Below are 17,723 nucleotides of genomic sequence, written 5' to 3'. Positions count from 1 at the left end.
GGCATGGACAAGTTAATTTATTATTGACGAGCCAAAATGGCGACCAAATATACTACCAATAGAATACTGATCAATGTTGGGGCGCAAAGAGGTTCAAGTACTTATATGATTAAAAAAGCTTCTTGTTTCATGTTCACATGTCTCCAGGCTGGCCCAGTGGTATTTATCTGTGCAAATTCTGTGTGGTGTCACTGGGTGTATTCTTGGCAAACTCCAAGCTTGCATGGGGAGATGTGAGATCTGAACAGGATCATAGGATCACAGAACCGTTTAGGCTGGAACAGACCTCTGAGGTCATCATGTACAACCATTCTCTAACTCTCTAGCAAACCTCGTGCTAAACCATGTCCCTCAGCACCATATCTCAGCCTCTTCAACACCTGCCAGGATGGGCATTCAACACCTCCCTGGGGAGCCTGTTCCAGTAGTTGAGAACCCTTTCTGTGAAGAATTTTCTTCTGATGTCCAACGTAAACCACTTCTAGCACAGCTTAAGGCCAGTTTTTTTTGTCACTAGGGAGAAGAGTCCAACATTCAACTCTGTACAACCTCCTTTCCAGGTAGCTGTAGAGAGCAAGAAGTTTTCCCCTCAGCCTCCTTTTCTCCAGACTAAAAAACCCCAGTTCCCTCAGCCAGTCCTGTTTTCCAGACCCTTTGTTGCCCTCCTTTGGATTCAACTCCAGCACCTCAAGCTCTTTCTTGTAGTGAGGGCCCCAAAACTGAACCCAGTCCTCAAGGTATGGCCTCACCAGTGCTGAGTACAGGGGGACAATCACCCTGGTCCTGCTGGTCACACTATTGCTGATCCAGGCCAGGATGCTGTTGGCCTTCTAGGCCACCTGGACACAATGCTGGCTAAGAAAAGGAGTTTCACAAGGTTGTGTGTCATACTACAGCAGCTTTGGTTTTGCTGGAGGTTAACTGATTTGATTAAAAGCAAATGTAATATTTACCATTTGTAAAATTTCAATTTAGATGTAAAATGTAGTATTTGGTAGCATACAGTTGAGGATAATGTTGCAATCAAGAAAGGCAAATCCTGTCCTGCAACTGCCCAAGAAGAAACAGCAATGAGCTGAGGCTCTTCTGTATGCTGCAACAGATACTTTCATGATGAGTCATGGCTGCATGATTTTAAAAGGTAGTCACATGCAGGCAGTCAAGCTATTCCAGTAGAAGCTGCTGAAGAGATATGTAACACAACAAATGTTGCCTTTCTCTAGCAGCTTCCAGTGTCCTAAAGGTTGGAAGGAAGTGTCTTGGAGGGGAACAGTTGGTTTTTTAATTATTAAGAATGAATGTGTGGATAGCTAAACTGTGGAGCATTTAGATGTCTGGAACACTTGACACCTAGACTACAGATTGTGCAGAACATTGAAGAACCATAGCAAACAGGCCTGCAAGAAACCACACAAAGGTGCAGGTGCATGCTGCAGTCCATGCAGGATGATCATAAAATCACAGATTTGTCAGGGTTGGAAGGGACCTCAAGGATCACCTAGTTCCAACCCCTCTGCCATGGGCAGGGACCCCTCACACTAGATCAGGTTGCTCAGAGCCACATCCAGCCTGGCCTTAACAAACCTCCAGGGATGAAGTTTCTACCACCTCCCTGGGCAACCTGTTTCAGTGTCTCATCACTCTCATGGGGAAGAAGTTCTTCCTAACATCCAATCTGAATCTACCCATTCCTATTTTTGTTCCATTCCCCCTAGTCCTATCATTACCTGACCCCCTAAAAAGTCCCTCCCCAGCTTTCTTGTAGGCCCTCTTAAGGTACTGGAAGGCCACAATAAGGTCTCCTCAGAGCCTTCTCTTCTCCAGACTGAACAGCCCCAACTCTTTCAGTCTGTCCTCATAAGAGAGGTGCTCCAGCCCTGTGATCATCCTCATGGCCCTTTTCTGGACACCTTCCAGCACCTCCAGATCCTTCCTGTCATAGGGGCTTCAGAACTGGACACGGTACTCCAGGTAGGGTCTCAGCAGAGTGGATTAGAGAGGGAGAATCACCTCCCTCGCTGTGCTGGCTATGCTTTTCTTGATGCAGGTTGGCTTTCTGGGCTGCAGGTGCACACTGGTGGCTCATGTTGAGCTTCTCATCCACCAGCACCCCCAAGACCTTTTCTTCAGTGCCGCTCTCAAGCCAATTGCTGCCCAGCCTATATCGGTGCTTGGGACTGCCCCGACCCAGATGTCTAACCTAAGTTTGGAATGCTGTCATCATTCTGTTGTCTAGATGCTTTTTAATGTGGGTTGTTTTGTGGTTTGTTTTTTTTTTTTCTTTTGCTGCTCTAACTGCAGGTTTTCCTTTGGAATGCTTTTCTTACCTGTAAACTGCTGCTGCAGATGTTGTAAACATATCAATCAAGTTGTCAGAGTGCAGAGCATCACATAGTGCAAACTTTAGTTACCTTGGGAGTCAGAGCAGTCTAATGGGAAGGATAACTCTATTAAGCCAAATGTCTTGCAGTGAGATTAGAAGAAAGGTTGTCTTCTGAAACCACCTCCTGCATTGCAGTTTCAGTGGAAAATGGGTATTGTAATGATGGAAGCGTTGCCTGGAAACAAAGGCTACGCTGCAACTGCATTAGATCTGGGTTCAGCAGTATGTGATGGAAATACTCTGCTACAAGGATGGAAAATGAAAATATTTAAGATGGAATCCTCCAGGAGGAGGAAATAGATACCTGCTTTTTTAGTAAGTAGGCTCCACAATGTTAGAAGAAGTCTTTAGTGACGAGCAATTACAGAGATGCTGTACCAAAAAATGAATTAAAAAATACAGTTGGACACCTGAGCAGGTTATCAGTTTGAGGCCATTATCCCTCATCCTGTCACTCCATGCCTTTGTCAGAAGTCCTCCTCCAGCACTCCTGTAGACCCCTTCAAATAATAAAAGGCTGCCCTATGGTCTCCCCCGAGGCTTCTGTCCTCCAGGCTAAACAACCCCAATTCTTTCAGCCTGTCTTCACAGGAGAGGAGCTTGAGCCATTGGATCATCTTTGTGGCCCTCATCTGGATATGCTCTAACAGTTTCATGTCCTTGTGCTGGGATCTCCAGAACTGGACACAGGACACCATGTGAGGTCTGAGCAGAGGAGAATTCCCTCCCTTGAACTGCTGGCCGTGCTGCTTGTGATGCAGCTGCCTCTGGGGGTGTGAAAGCATGTTGATGGCTCATGTTGAGCTTCTCACCAACCAGCACCCCAAGTCCCTTTCCTCAGGTCTGCTTTTTATCTGTTCTCTGCCCAGCTTGTATTTGCACTCATCATTGCCCCAACCCATGTGCAAGGACCTTGCCCTTGGCTTTGTTGTACTCCACGAAGTTGGCATTGGCCTGTCGGGCACCTCTCCAGCCTGTCCAGGTCCCTCTGAATGAATCTCTTTCCTCCAGTGAGTGGACTGCACCATGCAGCTCGGTGTCTTTGGCAAACTTTCTGAGGGAGCTCAGTCCCCTGTCTGTGTTAACAACAAAGATGTTAAGCAGCTCTGGTGCCAGTACCAGCCCCTGAGGAACACCGCTAGGAATTAGCAATTGCAGCAGCTAGAAGAAACTCCTTAGGGATGCTCAGCCATTCAGATCTATAGCTCAGCTGAATATTTGAGCTCTTATAACTGAATGAAGGTTGCCTTGGACCATGGAGCTATTGGCTGGAGAGTGGCCAGGCAGAGGGACCTGGGGGTACTGGTTGATAGTAGGCTGAACATGAGCCTGCAGTGTGCCCAGGCAGCCAAGAGGGCCAATGGCATCCTGGCCTGCATCAGGAACAGTGTGGCCAGCAGGAGCAGGGAGGTCATTCTGCCCCTGTACACTGCACTGGTTAGGCCACACCTTGAGTACTGTGTCCAGTTCTGGGCCCCTCAGTTTAGGAAGGAGGTTGACTTGCTGGAACATGTCCAGAGAAGGGCAACAAAGTTGGGGAGGGGTTTGGAGCACAAGCCCTATGAGGAGAGGCTGAGGGAGCTGGGGTTGCTTAGCCTGGAGAAGAGGAGGCTCAGGGGAGACCTTATTGCTGTCTACAACTACCTTAAGGGAGGTTGTAGCCAGGCGGAGGTTGGTCTCTTCTCCCAGGCAACCAGCACCAGAACAGGAGGACACAGTCTCAAGCTGCGCTAGGGGAGGTTTAGGCGCTGGAGGTTAGGAAGAAGTTCTTCACAGAGAGAGTGATTTGCCATTGGAATGTGCTGCCCAGTCACCATCACTGGAGGTTTTTAGGAGGAGACTTGATGGGGTGCTTGGTTGCATGGTTTAGTTGATTAGGTGGTGTTGGATAATAGGTTGGACGTGATGATCTTGAAGGTCTCTTCCAACCTGGTTTGTTCTATTCTATTACTTCAACATAGCAGGTTCCCATTTTACTGGAAAAGTGCACAATGAAGTACTCTGTGCTGTCTGTGTGCTGTTTCTTTGATTTTTTTTAAAGTAGTTTTTCTTATGAGAGTGTCTTTTTTTTTTTGCCAGTAAAGCAATGTGTAGTAAAATATCTATTTGCAGGGGAAAAAATACATTGAAGGGAATAGGTAGGTGTGGATAAACATTTTATATGCTGAATTAAATAATTCAATGGACTGGGAATCCTTTTAGGTTATCTAGTTAGGGTTAATGCCTTAATGGATGTACAATAAAGATCTCTGCTCACCTTCTAGGATGAGGGCAATTACTTCAAATTGGAAGAAGCCAGATTTACATTAGACATTAGGAAGAAATTCTTCCCCGTGAGGGTCGTGAGGCACTGGAGCAGGTTGCCCAGGCTCCAAGCCTGGAAGTGTTCCAAGATAGGTTGGATGGGGTCTTGAAACAACCTGGTCCTGGTAGGTGTCCATGGCAGGGAGGTGGGAACCAGATGATCTTTAATGTCCCTTCCAACCCAATCCATTCAAAGATTCTGTGATTGCAGAGGTGGGAAGCTAGGTATAGGTTGCTGTGGAAGAAAGCTATCTCCTCACTGGAAAGAGCCCTGTCTCTAAGCTAAGGCTAGATTTGGAACCAGAATTTATTTTAAAAGGATAATTATACACCTTCTCTCAAACAGACATGCTATTGAATGACAAGTTCTCCTTTTTTTTTACATCCCCTTATGAAAGCTGAATATAGATAATTATATTTAAATAACCAGCTGATCGTGATAGAACATTTAGCAGCCAAAGCCTGGGAGAATTTTAGTTAAAAATCCCTTCTCCAATGCCATCAGTAAGATTATCTGGAGAAAGAGGGGGAGTAAACATTGGAGGATCATGCCTCTCAGTCTTACACCGCAGGTTTGCCAAGGAAATGGCAGATCTCCGGTGCTAGCCAGCGATGTATGCCAAATCCCACAGGCAAACCATGTGGCAAGTGACCATTCTTACTCAGTTTTCCTTTTAAAATCATAATAAACACAAATTAGTGACAGTACTTTAAATGTGCTTGGGATTCTTTTAGGTAACTAGTCCCTTTAAACAGGCTCAATTCAATCACACTAGGTACTTGTAGCCCATAACCTGTATTGACACTGGATGTTTCATTTGTGCTGGTGTGTCACACAGTTTCTGTACTTCCACTTCCAAACTCTGGGGCACAACAGCACTGTGTAAGGCCTGGGTTCACTGAATGACTATGGAATGCAGGCAGATTGGGATTTCATTTGGGAAGCCATCACTGACTTCAGAGGGTTTTGAAGTGTTCTTCCAATAAAACCAAAGTACGTAGAAGAAGGAAAAGAGTTGGAGAAAATGGACAGCTACCTCCAAAAGCTTGTGGGATAAGATTTGTTATACAGAGCATGCAATTGCAAAATTTAACACAGAAATTGGATTGTGGAGGTCAAGGAGTTTTTCAGGAACTTTCTGAAGACAAAATTGCTGATTCTTTCTGTACCTGTTCAATTATAGCAGCGATTGTTTTGGTTGGAAAAAGTCTTCCAGATCATTGAGTCCAACCATTCTATAACTCTACCAATGATGGTGCTAAACCGTGTCCCTCAGCACCACATCTCTGCCTCTTAAACACCCACATGGATGGGGATTCAAGTACCTCCATGGGGAGCCTGTTCCAGTGGTTGAGAACCCTTTCACAGAAGTTTATTCTCATATCCAATCTGAAGCTGTCCTGGTGCAACTTGATGTCATTTCTTCTTGTCCTATCGCATGTTATTAGGGGGAAGAGACCAGCACCCACCTTGCTCCAGCCTCTTTTCAGGGAGAGCAAGAAAATCTCCCCTCAGCCTCCTTTTCACTCCTTTTCTACATACTGTGCTTGTTACCCTTCTCTTCCCCTCCTGTATTCTCTGGGCACTAATTCTACCCCTCAAGATGCTTACCCATGAAACTTCTTCATGTGCACAGCATCTAGAAACAGGCTTTTTGCAGGGGTAGCAGCATACTTTATGCAGAATCTTCATTGATAATAGAGAAGGCTTCTTACGCTGGCTAAAATCCAAGACAGCAGCTATGCCTATCTACCTTCCTTATCCTCCCTAATTCTTTAAGTGCTTTCAACTAGTTCTCAGCACAAAGGAAGGAGCTGGGAGAAGAAAGAGGCAGAAGGTCATAGAAACTTTTCTATTGGAAAATACCTTTAAGACCACGTTTGGATGTGGTGCTTGGGGATATGGTATAGGGGGTGAACTTTGCAGGGTAGGGTTATTGGCTGGACTTGGTGATCCTGAGGGTCTTTCCCAGCCTGAATATTTCTGTGATTTGTATAAATTTTATAAAACTTAAGAAGCTGGGGAAAGGAAAAATACCATTGTGAAAATCCCCAGGGCTCTACTGTTAACTCCAACTCATTATCAGGAAAAGTGACTTTACACTGGGGGAAAAGGACTTCAGATGAAATGGTATCTTTCCAGTTACCAAGGAGTCCAGTCCTGTGACAGCAGAGTTCAGTAGCCCTTGTGCTCACAGAGCTGCTTGCTTTAGTTTGCTGCTTCAGTTGGCAGAAGCAGTGAGCTTTACAGCCTTCTCATTTCAGTTCCATACCATTTAGCAGAGTCATAAAAAATCGAATTAGTAGAACCAGAGGGAGCATGACCACGGTCTTTAACACGGGAATATATGTTCATGTAATTTAAATTTCCTAACTAACTGCATTTCACAAAATTATCAGCAAATTCCACTCCTTCCATAGAGACTGAATGGGAAAAAAAAACAAAACAGGGGGTTTGGAGTGAATGGTAATTCCTTAATGACTGGTTCAGTGAATAAGCACAGACTGCTGGGCACTGAGCCATTCACTGGAAGGGGAGCTCTTGGGTGATGTCAGTGGAGTTCCATATTTATGCAGTAATGTCTCAAGGTAATGCCAATACCAAACAGAATGGTGGCTGATATTTAGGAGAAGATGCAGACAGGAAAACTTGGAAGTGTTAATGAATTTATGTTTGGTAACATGCTTCCCCCCCCCCCCCCCCCCCAAAATCAGAATGTTGTCAGTAATGCCATATTGAGCCCATAGAAAGTGAACGTTTAAAATCAAGTTCTCTATAAGCACACTTCCCTGTGGGTTTGCAGCTTGTTGCACAAGTCAAATAAGCTTAAGATTTCCACAGGTCCTATCCATGTTTTGTGGAATGTTTCAAGGACAACACAATCCTACAGAAGAGTATTCTGTGGACTGCAGTTTCTGCAGTGCAGGGAATTGCTCACGCAGTACACCACTGCTCATTGATTACTTTTAGAGTTTGCACTTTATTCTCTCCAGGCCAGTTGCAGTAGCTGGCATGGACAAAAATAACTCATGTAAGTGTCACTTAAAATCTGTTACCTGAAGGGGACACAGTCTCAAGCTGTGCCAGGGGAAGGTTAGGCTGGAGGTGAGGAGAAAGTTCTTGATGGAGAGAGTCATTCGCCATTGGAATGGGCTGCCCAGGGAGGTGGTGGAGTCACCATCCCCGGAGGTGTTCAAGAGGGGATTGGATGTGGCGCTTGGTGCCATGGTCTAGTCATCGAGTCCAACCTGTCACCACAGACCTCATGATCTTTGAGGTCTCTTCCAACCTTGGTGATACTGTGGTCTTGCTGGATGATGCTTTTCAGTGAGCAGGTCACCTCTCTGAAAACGTGTGCTGTTTTCCTACCTTATCCCAACTGTCCTCACCATTTCCCTCCAGCTTTGCTTCCTTACTACAGGGCTGATATATTTGGCAGCGTGATGGCTGCGCTGTGGGCAGAGAACAAATGGTAGTTTTCTTATTTGCTTCAGTATTCTTGGAGGGCTTCAAGAAGAGGGCTTTTGACAGGCAGAAATGCACATGCTGTCATGCTCATGAGGCACTGCACTATTTTATGTCAGGCAGGCTTTCAGTCAATGCCAGCCAGCTTTCCACTCACTGAGCATTCCTTGTTAAGTTTTGTGGGTTGGCTTTGGGGTATTTTCTTTGGCGGTTTTGTTCGTTGGATTAATTGTTGGTTTTAAGCAGTTTTCTGTTTCATGGTGGTTGTTCATAGGAGTAAATTTATCCTGTCAGCCATTCAGTATTTGGCATGGGACACCAAAGCTTGATAGCAATGAACTTCTTTTTTAAGTCAGTCTTGGCAATGACACTTGATATAGTTATATTTAGGTGAAAAAAAAGGAGGGTGTAGAACCCTTATCTCAACTTCTCAGACACATCATATGTATAGCCTCAAACAGCTGACTCAAGTTGGGGAGGACTAGAACAAAGGTGAAGAATGGGGAGGATTTGTGAAGTTATTTGGAGTTGAGGGTGGGGAAGGGCTTGCTGTTGTCTTTTCTGTATGTTTGTAAAATAAGCATTTATTAAAAGTGAGAGCCATTTATTCCAATGGAGAAAGCTAAATCCTTTGCTGCTGTTAGTGTTTGTGATGGACTTCTTCAGTCTCCAGCAACTGCCATAGGATAGAATAGACCACACCAGGTTGGAAGAGACCTTCAAGATCATTGCATCCAACCTATCATCCCACATCACCTAATCAACTAAACCATGCAACCAAGCACCCTATCAAGTCTCCTCCTAAACACCTCCAATGATGGTGACTCCACCACCTCCCTGGGCAGCCCATTCCAATAGAAAATGGTTAGAAGTTGTACACTCTGTGCAAATATGGATTTTCAGCTATTTCAGTCATAACAGCCAAAGCTTCTCATTGTATGCAACTGTGCAGTGTTCCCTTATAGAACCACAGAACCATTGAATTGTTAAGGCTGAAAACAACCCTTAAGATTACAAAGTCCAACTGCTAATCCAGTACTGCCAGGTCACCACTGAACCATGAGCCTCAGCACTACACCTATGTGGCTTTTCCATCCCTCCAGAGATGGGGATTCAGCCACCTCCATGGGGAGCCTGCCCCACGGCTTGACAATCCTTTCAGTGAAGAAATTTTTCCTCTTGTCCAACCTAAACCTTCCCTAGCGCAGCTTGAGGCTGTTTGTCTTGTCTTGTGACTTGTTACTAGGGAGGAGAAACCCACCCTTACCTCACCACAGCCTCCTTTTAGGGGGTTGGAGGGAGTGAGGTCTCCCCTCAGCCTCCATTTCTCCAGACTAAACGACAAGCAGCAGTTCTCTCAGCTGCTCCTGGCAAGACCTGTTCTCCAGACCCTTCACCAGCTTTTTGCCCTTCTCTGGATCTACTTCAGCACCTCAAGGTCTTTCTTGTAGTGAGGGCCCCAAAACTGACCCCAGTTCTCAAGGTGTGGCCACACCAGAGCTGAATACAGGGGGACAAACACTTCCCTATTCCTGCTGATCACACTACTGGTGATCCAGGCCAGGATGCTGTTTAGGCTTCTTGGACACCTGGGCACACACTGGCTCATCCTCAGCCTCAGCTGGTGGTTTGGTCTTTATCTGCTGGGCAGTTTTCAGCCACTCTGCCCCAAGCCTGGAGCATTCATGGTGGTGTTGTGCGCCAAGTGCAGGACCCAACCATGTCCTTTCTCTGCAGCGTGCAACGCTGCAGAAATACTGCTTAGAAATGAAGGAAGCATACAACTGTGGGGGTGCTGGTTTGGGTTTTGTGTGGTGGTTCCCTAGTGCTGCTTTTTTTTATCTTTTTTTTTTTTTCTTTTCTTGGAGTACTGCTTCAGGAGAAAGCTTTTCCCATTCCCTTACTACCTCCAGACTTAAAATGTGAGGGAAGCTACATTTGAAGTGTAGTAGGCTTGGTTGTTGCAGGAAACCATAGAGGAGTACAAATGGAACTACAGTAAGAGCAGTGTGATCAGCAAGACAAAGTACCTCTCTCTAGCCCTTATTTGGTTGGAATTCCATAAATTAAGAGAAGAAAATGAAAATCTTGACAGGTTGTCCCTGGAGCAGATAGAGCAGATACAAACCTTCCTCTTACTGAGGTTGAAACAGAAGTTTCTTCATGTGTTTGTCAGAGCTTACATTAATGCACATGCAACTATTCCATAAAAACAGGAGAAATAATTGTTTTTCTAATGAAAATAAGTTCTGGATGTGTATCTGGGTTTCAGAGGTCTGCTTGCTAACCTCTGCATTATCACTCAATAATTCTGTTTGTTCTGCTAGCACATCTCCACTCATTTCAGTGCCTTTATGGGAATGCAATTACTTTGCTGCAACTACTACACAAAAATGGCACAACCACAGAATATTAGGGGTCAGAAGGGACCTCTGGAGATCCACCCCAAATAAATTAGTTGAGTCTGAAGAGTTCTCTATACAATGCAAGACCTAACCCCACTAATAGAAAAGAAACTTCTGAGACTGTACTGTGCCTGAGCAGAGTGTTCTGCAGGCAGAAGCATTATCCATTTGTACTTTCTCACTCCTTACACTCTGCTTTTTGTGCAGAAAAGAACTTTGTTCCACCCCCTACCTACCTCCTACTTCCCAGCTAATATTAAAAGCAGAGACAGCTCTGTAAAGAAATTATGTTGCTGAGGTCATTGCTTTTATAAAGTACTCGCTAGCACTTTGTGAAGTATGCAAAATGAAGTAGTTTAAAATACTTTTGGACACAGATTGCATACAATCCACGCACCTTTTTTGCTTTCAATTCTATTTCTTCTCTAATTTCTCCAGATTGGAAGCATAAAATCATTTGGGTTGGAAAAGACCTTTGAGATCAAGTCCCACCATTATCTAGCTCTACCAAGGCTGGTGCTTTGAAACACCTCCCTGGTTGAGAACCCTTTCAATGAATAAGTTTCTTCCAATATCCAGCCTAAACCTCCCAAGGTACCACTTGAGGCCATTTCCTCTCATCCTATCACATGTTGCTAGGGAGAAGAGACCAAGCCTCACTTCACTACAACCTCCTTTTAAGGAATTGTCAAGACCAAAAAGATATCCCCTCAGCCTCCTTTTCTCCAGGCTAAACAACCCCAGTTTCCTCAGCTGCTCCTCCCCAGGCCTGTTCTCTAGACCCTTCAGCATCTTTGATGTCCTTCTCTGGTCTGGCTCCAGCTCCTCAATGCCTTTTTGCTTGTCTGCTTTTGCTGCCTATTGCTTACCCAATGTACTCCACAATGAGAACCCTCTAGTTCCAGTCCTATTCCATAACATCACAAGTTTTTTTTCTGGTGGTTTGAGCATTGTTCTTTTCTTTTTGTCCCATCCAGGTACTGCTATGTGGATATTTGTTAGCAATGACTGATGTGGAATCTACATATGCAGACTTCATTGCCTCAGGAAGAACGGGTAGAAGAAATGCTTTACATGACATACTTGTGTCCTCTCCAGGTGGGAATTCTAGTGAACTAGCCTTAAAGTTATCAGAGCTTGATATAAACAAAGCAGGTGAGTAACATTTTCATCTTTTACTGTATTTATTTAACACTGAAATGAAAAGAGGAGTACTACTAGTAGTAAACACAACGTGGTTTATGTTCAGGCATCGTTCCCTTGTCCCTGAGCAATCAGAAGAGGTTTTTTTTCTGATCAGCAGGGGTTGTCTGCAATAGGAAGCCCAGATTTCTTAACTGGGAAGGGTGGGTCTTTGGAAATAAAGCATATTAGTGAAAAATGAAAAGTCATTCTGCATGAAGTCCCTGGCAGCTGGGTCTATTCCAGGTTAAATGGATGGAAAAGAAGGAAGTCTTTATTAAGACCTGACTCTTCATAGGATCCTTTAATGGAAGCTGTCTGGTTTGAAGCCTGCAGGAGAAGCCATGTGTCTGCTTGAAAGGTCACTGTGGAGCTCAATTTTGGTTTCAGCTGCCAGAGGACAGAGCAATAGCAATGCATTGTTTGTTTTACTTGGATCTTTGTTTCTGGTTAAATTGTCTTCCCTTTCTGCTGATACTTTGTCTTTTAAGGTGATTAGCATTAACACAATCCCACATCTTACTTTGCCTCTGATCTTACCAAAATCTTTAGCTGGTTGTGCACCTTCGCTTGAGAGGAAGGAGGGACAGTGTATATTGAAGGGATTACTTTAAATATAACTGGTAATAGGGCTGGTTAATTATATTCATGTTATGTGGGTGGGAGTTAATAAATGGACCTTACAGATCATTGAAAGCTCTTTGCAAATCTTAAGAAAGAGGTCTTACACTTGTGTTAGTAATAGCAGGGGAGAGCAAACTGTCAATAAATAGCTGCCCTGTTTATGCATGTATTTTGCTGAGACAGCAGCAAGAGCTCTGAAATGCAGCCCAATCCCTGGGCAATCGGCTGTGGGCAGCCTGACATTTGGGTGTTTGGAGTGCTGCTTGGAGGGAGAAATTCTTTTTCTTGGCTTTCAGTCTAATGTACATTCTAAGCCATTCATTCTGGAGCTACCAGTTTGGGGCCGGTAGCTTCTAGAGAGAGAGAGACTGGGAACTACCTGAGAGAGTCCAGTGGAGGGCCACAAGGACATTGAGGGGACTGGAGCTTCTCTCTGATGAGGAGAGGCAGAAGGACCTGAGGCTGATCAGCCTGGAAAAGAGCAGACTGAGATGGGATCTTCCAATGCTCAGCAACAGCTGAAGGGCAGGGAGCAAGAGGATGAGATCAGACTCTTTTCAGTGGTGACCAGTGACAGGATCAGGGGCAATGGGCACAAACTGGAACCCAGGAGGTTTTTGTTTAAACATGAGGAAAAACTTTCCTGTGAGGGTGCTGGCACCCCGGAGCAGGCTGCCCAGAGAGGTTATGGAGTCTCCTTCTCTGGAGGCTTTCCAAACCTGTCTGGACATGTTCCTGTGCAACCTGATCTAGGTGACCACGTTTTAGCAGGGGGCTTGGACTAGATAATCTCTAGAGGTCCCTTCTGACCCCCACCATTCTATGATTATAGCTGGGCAGGGCCTTTAAATTTTTTCCTGTTTAAAAAGAAAACCTTTATTAGTACGTGTGTAGGTGTGTCTATTTATTTTAATGTGATGATACATGGAAAATGTTGGAAAAATATCAAGTAGGTGGCATTTGAAATGCATACCAACCTTCCTTCTCACTTAAATTTTCTTCAGTCCCAAATTTACAAGTTTCAAAGTTGAGTTTGGTCATGTCCATTTAGAAAACGTAAACAGTCCCTATTTTTAGGTTAAGCTGTTGGAGTGATGGCAAGGCAGAGCTGGCTCCTTTTGCCAGCAATAGGAAGAACTTGGCTTTATGCCTGTGCTGTATGTTGGGATGTGCTTTGTATGTGCAGTCAGCTCTGTGGTGATGAGAATGGTGTCAATAACTGTTAGCCTAATTCTTAATACATGATTCAGGAGTCTGTTTGGTGTTTCTTGGGGCCTTCTTTTGCAGTTTGGATGCCTTAAGCTTTGCAGAAAATTGTAGAGGCTTGTTTATAAAATTACCTTAGCAGCTACACAAAAGTGCCTGCACACTTCTTCAGGAGGTTATGCATTTGGAATTAGATACAATGACAATATACTTAGATTTTATGTGATTAGTACACCTTTTGGTGCAGCCCAGGATGCCACTGGCCTTTGGGGCTGCAAGGATGTATTCATAGTGTCATAGTATCAGTCAGGGTTGGAAGGGACCACAAGCATCATCTAGTTCCAAGCCCCCTGCCATGGGCAGGGACACCTCACACTAGATCAGGCTGGCCAGAGCTTCATCCAGCCTGGGCTTAAACACCTCCAGGGACAGGGCCCCAACCACCTCCCTGGACAACCCATTCCAGGGCTTCACCACTCTCATGGTGAAGAACTTCCTCCTCACATCCAGCCTGAATCTCCCCACCTCCAGCTTCATTCCATTCCCCCTAGTCCTATCACTACCTGATATTCTGAGAAGTCCCTCCCCAGCCTTCTTGTATGCCCCCTTCAGATACTGGAAGGCCACAATAAGGTCACCTCGGAGCCTTCTCTTCTCCAGACTGAACAGCCCCAACTCTTTCAGTCTGTCCACATAGGAGAGGTGCTCCAGCCCTCTGATCACCCTTGTGGCCCTTCTCTGGACCCCTTCCAGCACCTCCATATCCCTCTTGCAATAGGGGCTCCAGAACTGGAAGCAGTACTCCAGGTGGGGCCTCCCCAGAGCTGAGTAGAGGGGGAGAATCACCTCCCTTGCCCTGCTGGCCACGCATCTCTTGCTTCCGCCCAAGATCTGATTGGCTTTCCGGGCTGCAAGTGCTCATTGAGAGCTCCTGTTGAGCTTCTCATCCACCAGCACCCCCAAGTCTCTCTCGTCAGGGCTGCTTTCCAGCCAGTCACTGCCCAGCCTGGATTTGTGCCTGGGACACATTTGTATTGCTGGCTCACATCCAGTTTTCTGTCCACCAGTACCTCCAAGTCCTTTTCTGCTGCTCTCGATTTCATCATCCTCCAGTCTGCATTGCTGTCTTTATAGTAAACCCTGTTCAGACTTGCTGTACTGAGGGTTTTTCCTCTTATTATCACAGTATCATAGTGAATCAATTCCTGTGAATAAATTTCATAGTGGAAAATACCCTACTATTTTTATTAAATTCTTAACTTTCTAGCTGCTTTAAGTCTGCAGTTAAAATGATAGTGGGGATTGCAGCCAGGGATTCCATTTTGAAGGGGCCTCTTGAGATGCAAATACAATTGTCCTAGGAGTAAAATATTGTCTATTTAATGCACGGTGTCAGTTTTGATTTCTTTTTACTTTGTTTTTGAGACTGGCGTGTGAACAGTTTGGGTTCTGGGAGAAAGACCTTTGTTTTATGGTGGTTCACTTGTCCTTTTCTTGTGTGTTGTAGAAGGAGAAGGAGATGCCCAACGAAATCCAAGTGAGCAAACCGGGGAGGCCCAAGGAGAGGCAGCAAAGCAAGAGAGCTGACATCCAACTTTGACCGACTGGAGCAGCTGCTGGATGTTTTCAGACTACAAGAGCATGCTGGAACAAATTTGTTTCCATGAGCAAGCTGGTGGAAAAGAAAGTGCATGTGTCTTCACTGCTGGAACCCACTCAACACAACACTAAAAATGGGGGTACAAGCTGTGGCAGAAGACAGAATTTTCCCTACCTCTGTCATTAGCAATGGTTGAAGGTGTTATTGAGTTCTTGGGATAGTGTCACCTGATGGATCCCTTCGTAATGACTACTTGATGGGAACACTTCTAAGAAGTAGAGCAGGTAAATCTTGTAGCAAATGGCCTTTGTCACGTCAGAGGATCTAATTGTGTATCTTAAGCAAAGGCTTGCGTGATCCTCAGAGGCTTAAAATTCTCTGGCCAAAGTGTTCACCCCTTAAAGGACTGTAAGGAAAGCACCATTTTTAGAACTCTCTGTCTGTTTTACAGCCCTGTTCTTTACAATGGGTTTTGTATCGTACGACTTAGATGCTCCACACTGCCCCTTCTCGACTGCTTATGAAGGATATTTCTGTTACTGTGAATTTTTCTACCATGCATTTTGAAAGGGCTGGGGTGGGGGGGGTTGGTTTTTGGTTGGTTGTTTGGTTGGGGTTTGTTGTTTTTTTTTTTGCATAACGTGGTGACGTGCACATGATAGATTTACAACCTCAACTGCTACATTTGACTCTGCCTAACCTAAATGACTTGGCAGCACTCATCATTTGGTACTAGCTGAGCCTCCAAACCCAGTTGTTAATGTGAATACTTCAGCGTGTTTTGTGTCCTTGATAACGGTTTTGCCCCTTGCCTGTAGTTAGTTGCACATCAGAGACTCCAATTGAAGCTTTTACGTTCTTACTCCCCAGTTTTCTAATTTTTACCCCCAATTTCTTAAGCTTTCTCTGAGGTATTCTTTTTAAAATGTTAGTCCAAGTATTTTATTGTCAAGGGTAGTTTCAAGAGTACATTTATAGCCTTGTTTGGGTGAAAATTCAAACAAATTCCGTGGTGCTAGAGGTTTTGCTGGTTCACGTTGTTCGAGATGGGCCTTGTTTACACATGGGGGAAATAACTGGCACAGGTTATTGCCAATTACGTGTTCTGGTAAGAGTTTTTGTTTGCAGTATAGTCTAGTAGTGGATCAGCCAGGGCGACTATGTTTTCTATTCCTTGCCTTTGCCTCAGTGGATCAGGCTGTTGAGTTTGCACAGCTAGTAGCCTGTTACTGATGCATCAGATACATCTGAGTGCTCAAAGCTGCTACAGCAGCCTTTTGACTCAGAGGTGGAGAGGGAAGTGGGAGATTTGGTATCTAGAACTCAAAAGACTGGACTCTTTGCTTCTCAGCTATTCCAACATGACAGTTCAAACTGGACCTCCACTGAAATACCAGGATAGTTTGTCCATCCGAGGGATTACTTAAATCTACAAATGAAAAACCTATTCTGCAGTAGCTGTGCTGATTTTCCTTCCCTGATCCTGCCCCAACAGATAAGGCCAGATGTGCAGAGATGTGGTGCTAAGGGACATGGTTTAGCACCAGACTTGGTAGTTAGAAAATGGTTGGACTCAATGATCTTAAAGGTCTTCTCCAACCCAAACAATTCTGTGATTCTGTGATTCTCTGAGGCTGAAAGCTACAGAACAGGGCAGCCACCCCTCTGTGTGACTACGGTGAGCAAGGAGAGGGACTGACTTGTAAACCATGGAAATCACATCAGCACCAGTCACTTGAGTCAGAAAGATTTGTTTTCTTTTATTAACAGGAGGTGATGTCACTTTATATATAGTATATATATATATATTATATCTATTTTTGTGTTGTTGTTGGTTTCAAGTGTTATGCACTTTTTAATGTTTGTAAACTTTTACTAATATGGATAGTGTGATTGCTTCTTGAATATACTAATCATCAGTTACCAAATCATCTTTGTGGCCACTGCTGTTTGTTTCTACCATATGCATCATAGTACTTGTCACCTGAAATTCTTCTGTGAGATGTGTGGAGAAAACAAACAAACAAAAGCAACAACCCACAACACTTCTAATCAGTATTATGAGCTCATTTATTAGTGTTAATAAAAAAACCCAGCAAAAACACTGCAAAAAACAAACTAGCCAGCAGTTTGCTTGTGGTTCATGAGTGTATTATTAACTCTCACCTTTTCTGGTTTGGAAGCTGAATGCCTTGCTGTCCTATTAGCTGTCGAATGCCCTGTCCTCTTGGTAACAGAAGTAGTCCATTTGCTTTGAAAACCCTCTTACCTTTAAACTAATTATTTACCCTTTTGTTTTGCTTGGTGTTCCTTTCAAAGTTAACATATAATTATTATTGATTTTTTTTTAATTGTTTTTTTAAGTCATTTCCCCCATTCTGCTCTTGCATCAAGTTCTTCGAGCTGAACCGGTTGCCCCTTTATCATGGACTAGCTGCTGTCAATCTATCACAAACACCAGAAGGAAGTAAGATTCCAGGGCTTTATATAGTGCCATTTTATTGATGATCCATGAGACATCATCAATAAAATGCCACAGACAAAGGCAGTAGT

At 44.4% G+C, this 17,723-nt stretch overlaps 1 protein-coding gene across 2 annotated transcripts in view; it reads left to right on the top strand.

Moving 5' to 3' along the window:
- Window positions 1-17,523, top strand: part of PKIA (cAMP-dependent protein kinase inhibitor alpha) — a 45,353-nt gene extending 27,830 nt beyond the window's left edge. For both annotated transcript variants that reach the window (XM_054167388.1, XM_054167387.1), the window contains exons 2-3: window positions 11,536-11,713; window positions 15,078-17,523. In XM_054167388.1, coding sequence (XP_054023363.1) covers window positions 11,563-11,713; window positions 15,078-15,157 — 231 coding nt within the window. In that variant the 5' untranslated portion in view covers window positions 11,536-11,562 and the 3' untranslated portion in view covers window positions 15,158-17,523. The remainder of the gene's footprint in view (window positions 1-11,535; window positions 11,714-15,077) is intronic.
- The last annotated feature ends 200 nt before the right edge of the window (window positions 17,524-17,723 follow it).

This window comes from Dryobates pubescens, chromosome 14 (genome assembly GCF_014839835.1).
Source record: "Dryobates pubescens isolate bDryPub1 chromosome 14, bDryPub1.pri, whole genome shotgun sequence".
NCBI classification, from domain to species: domain Eukaryota; kingdom Metazoa; phylum Chordata; class Aves; order Piciformes; family Picidae; genus Dryobates; species Dryobates pubescens.
Note: the sequence above shows the minus strand (reverse complement) of the source record. Positions and strands in the feature narration are given on the sequence as shown.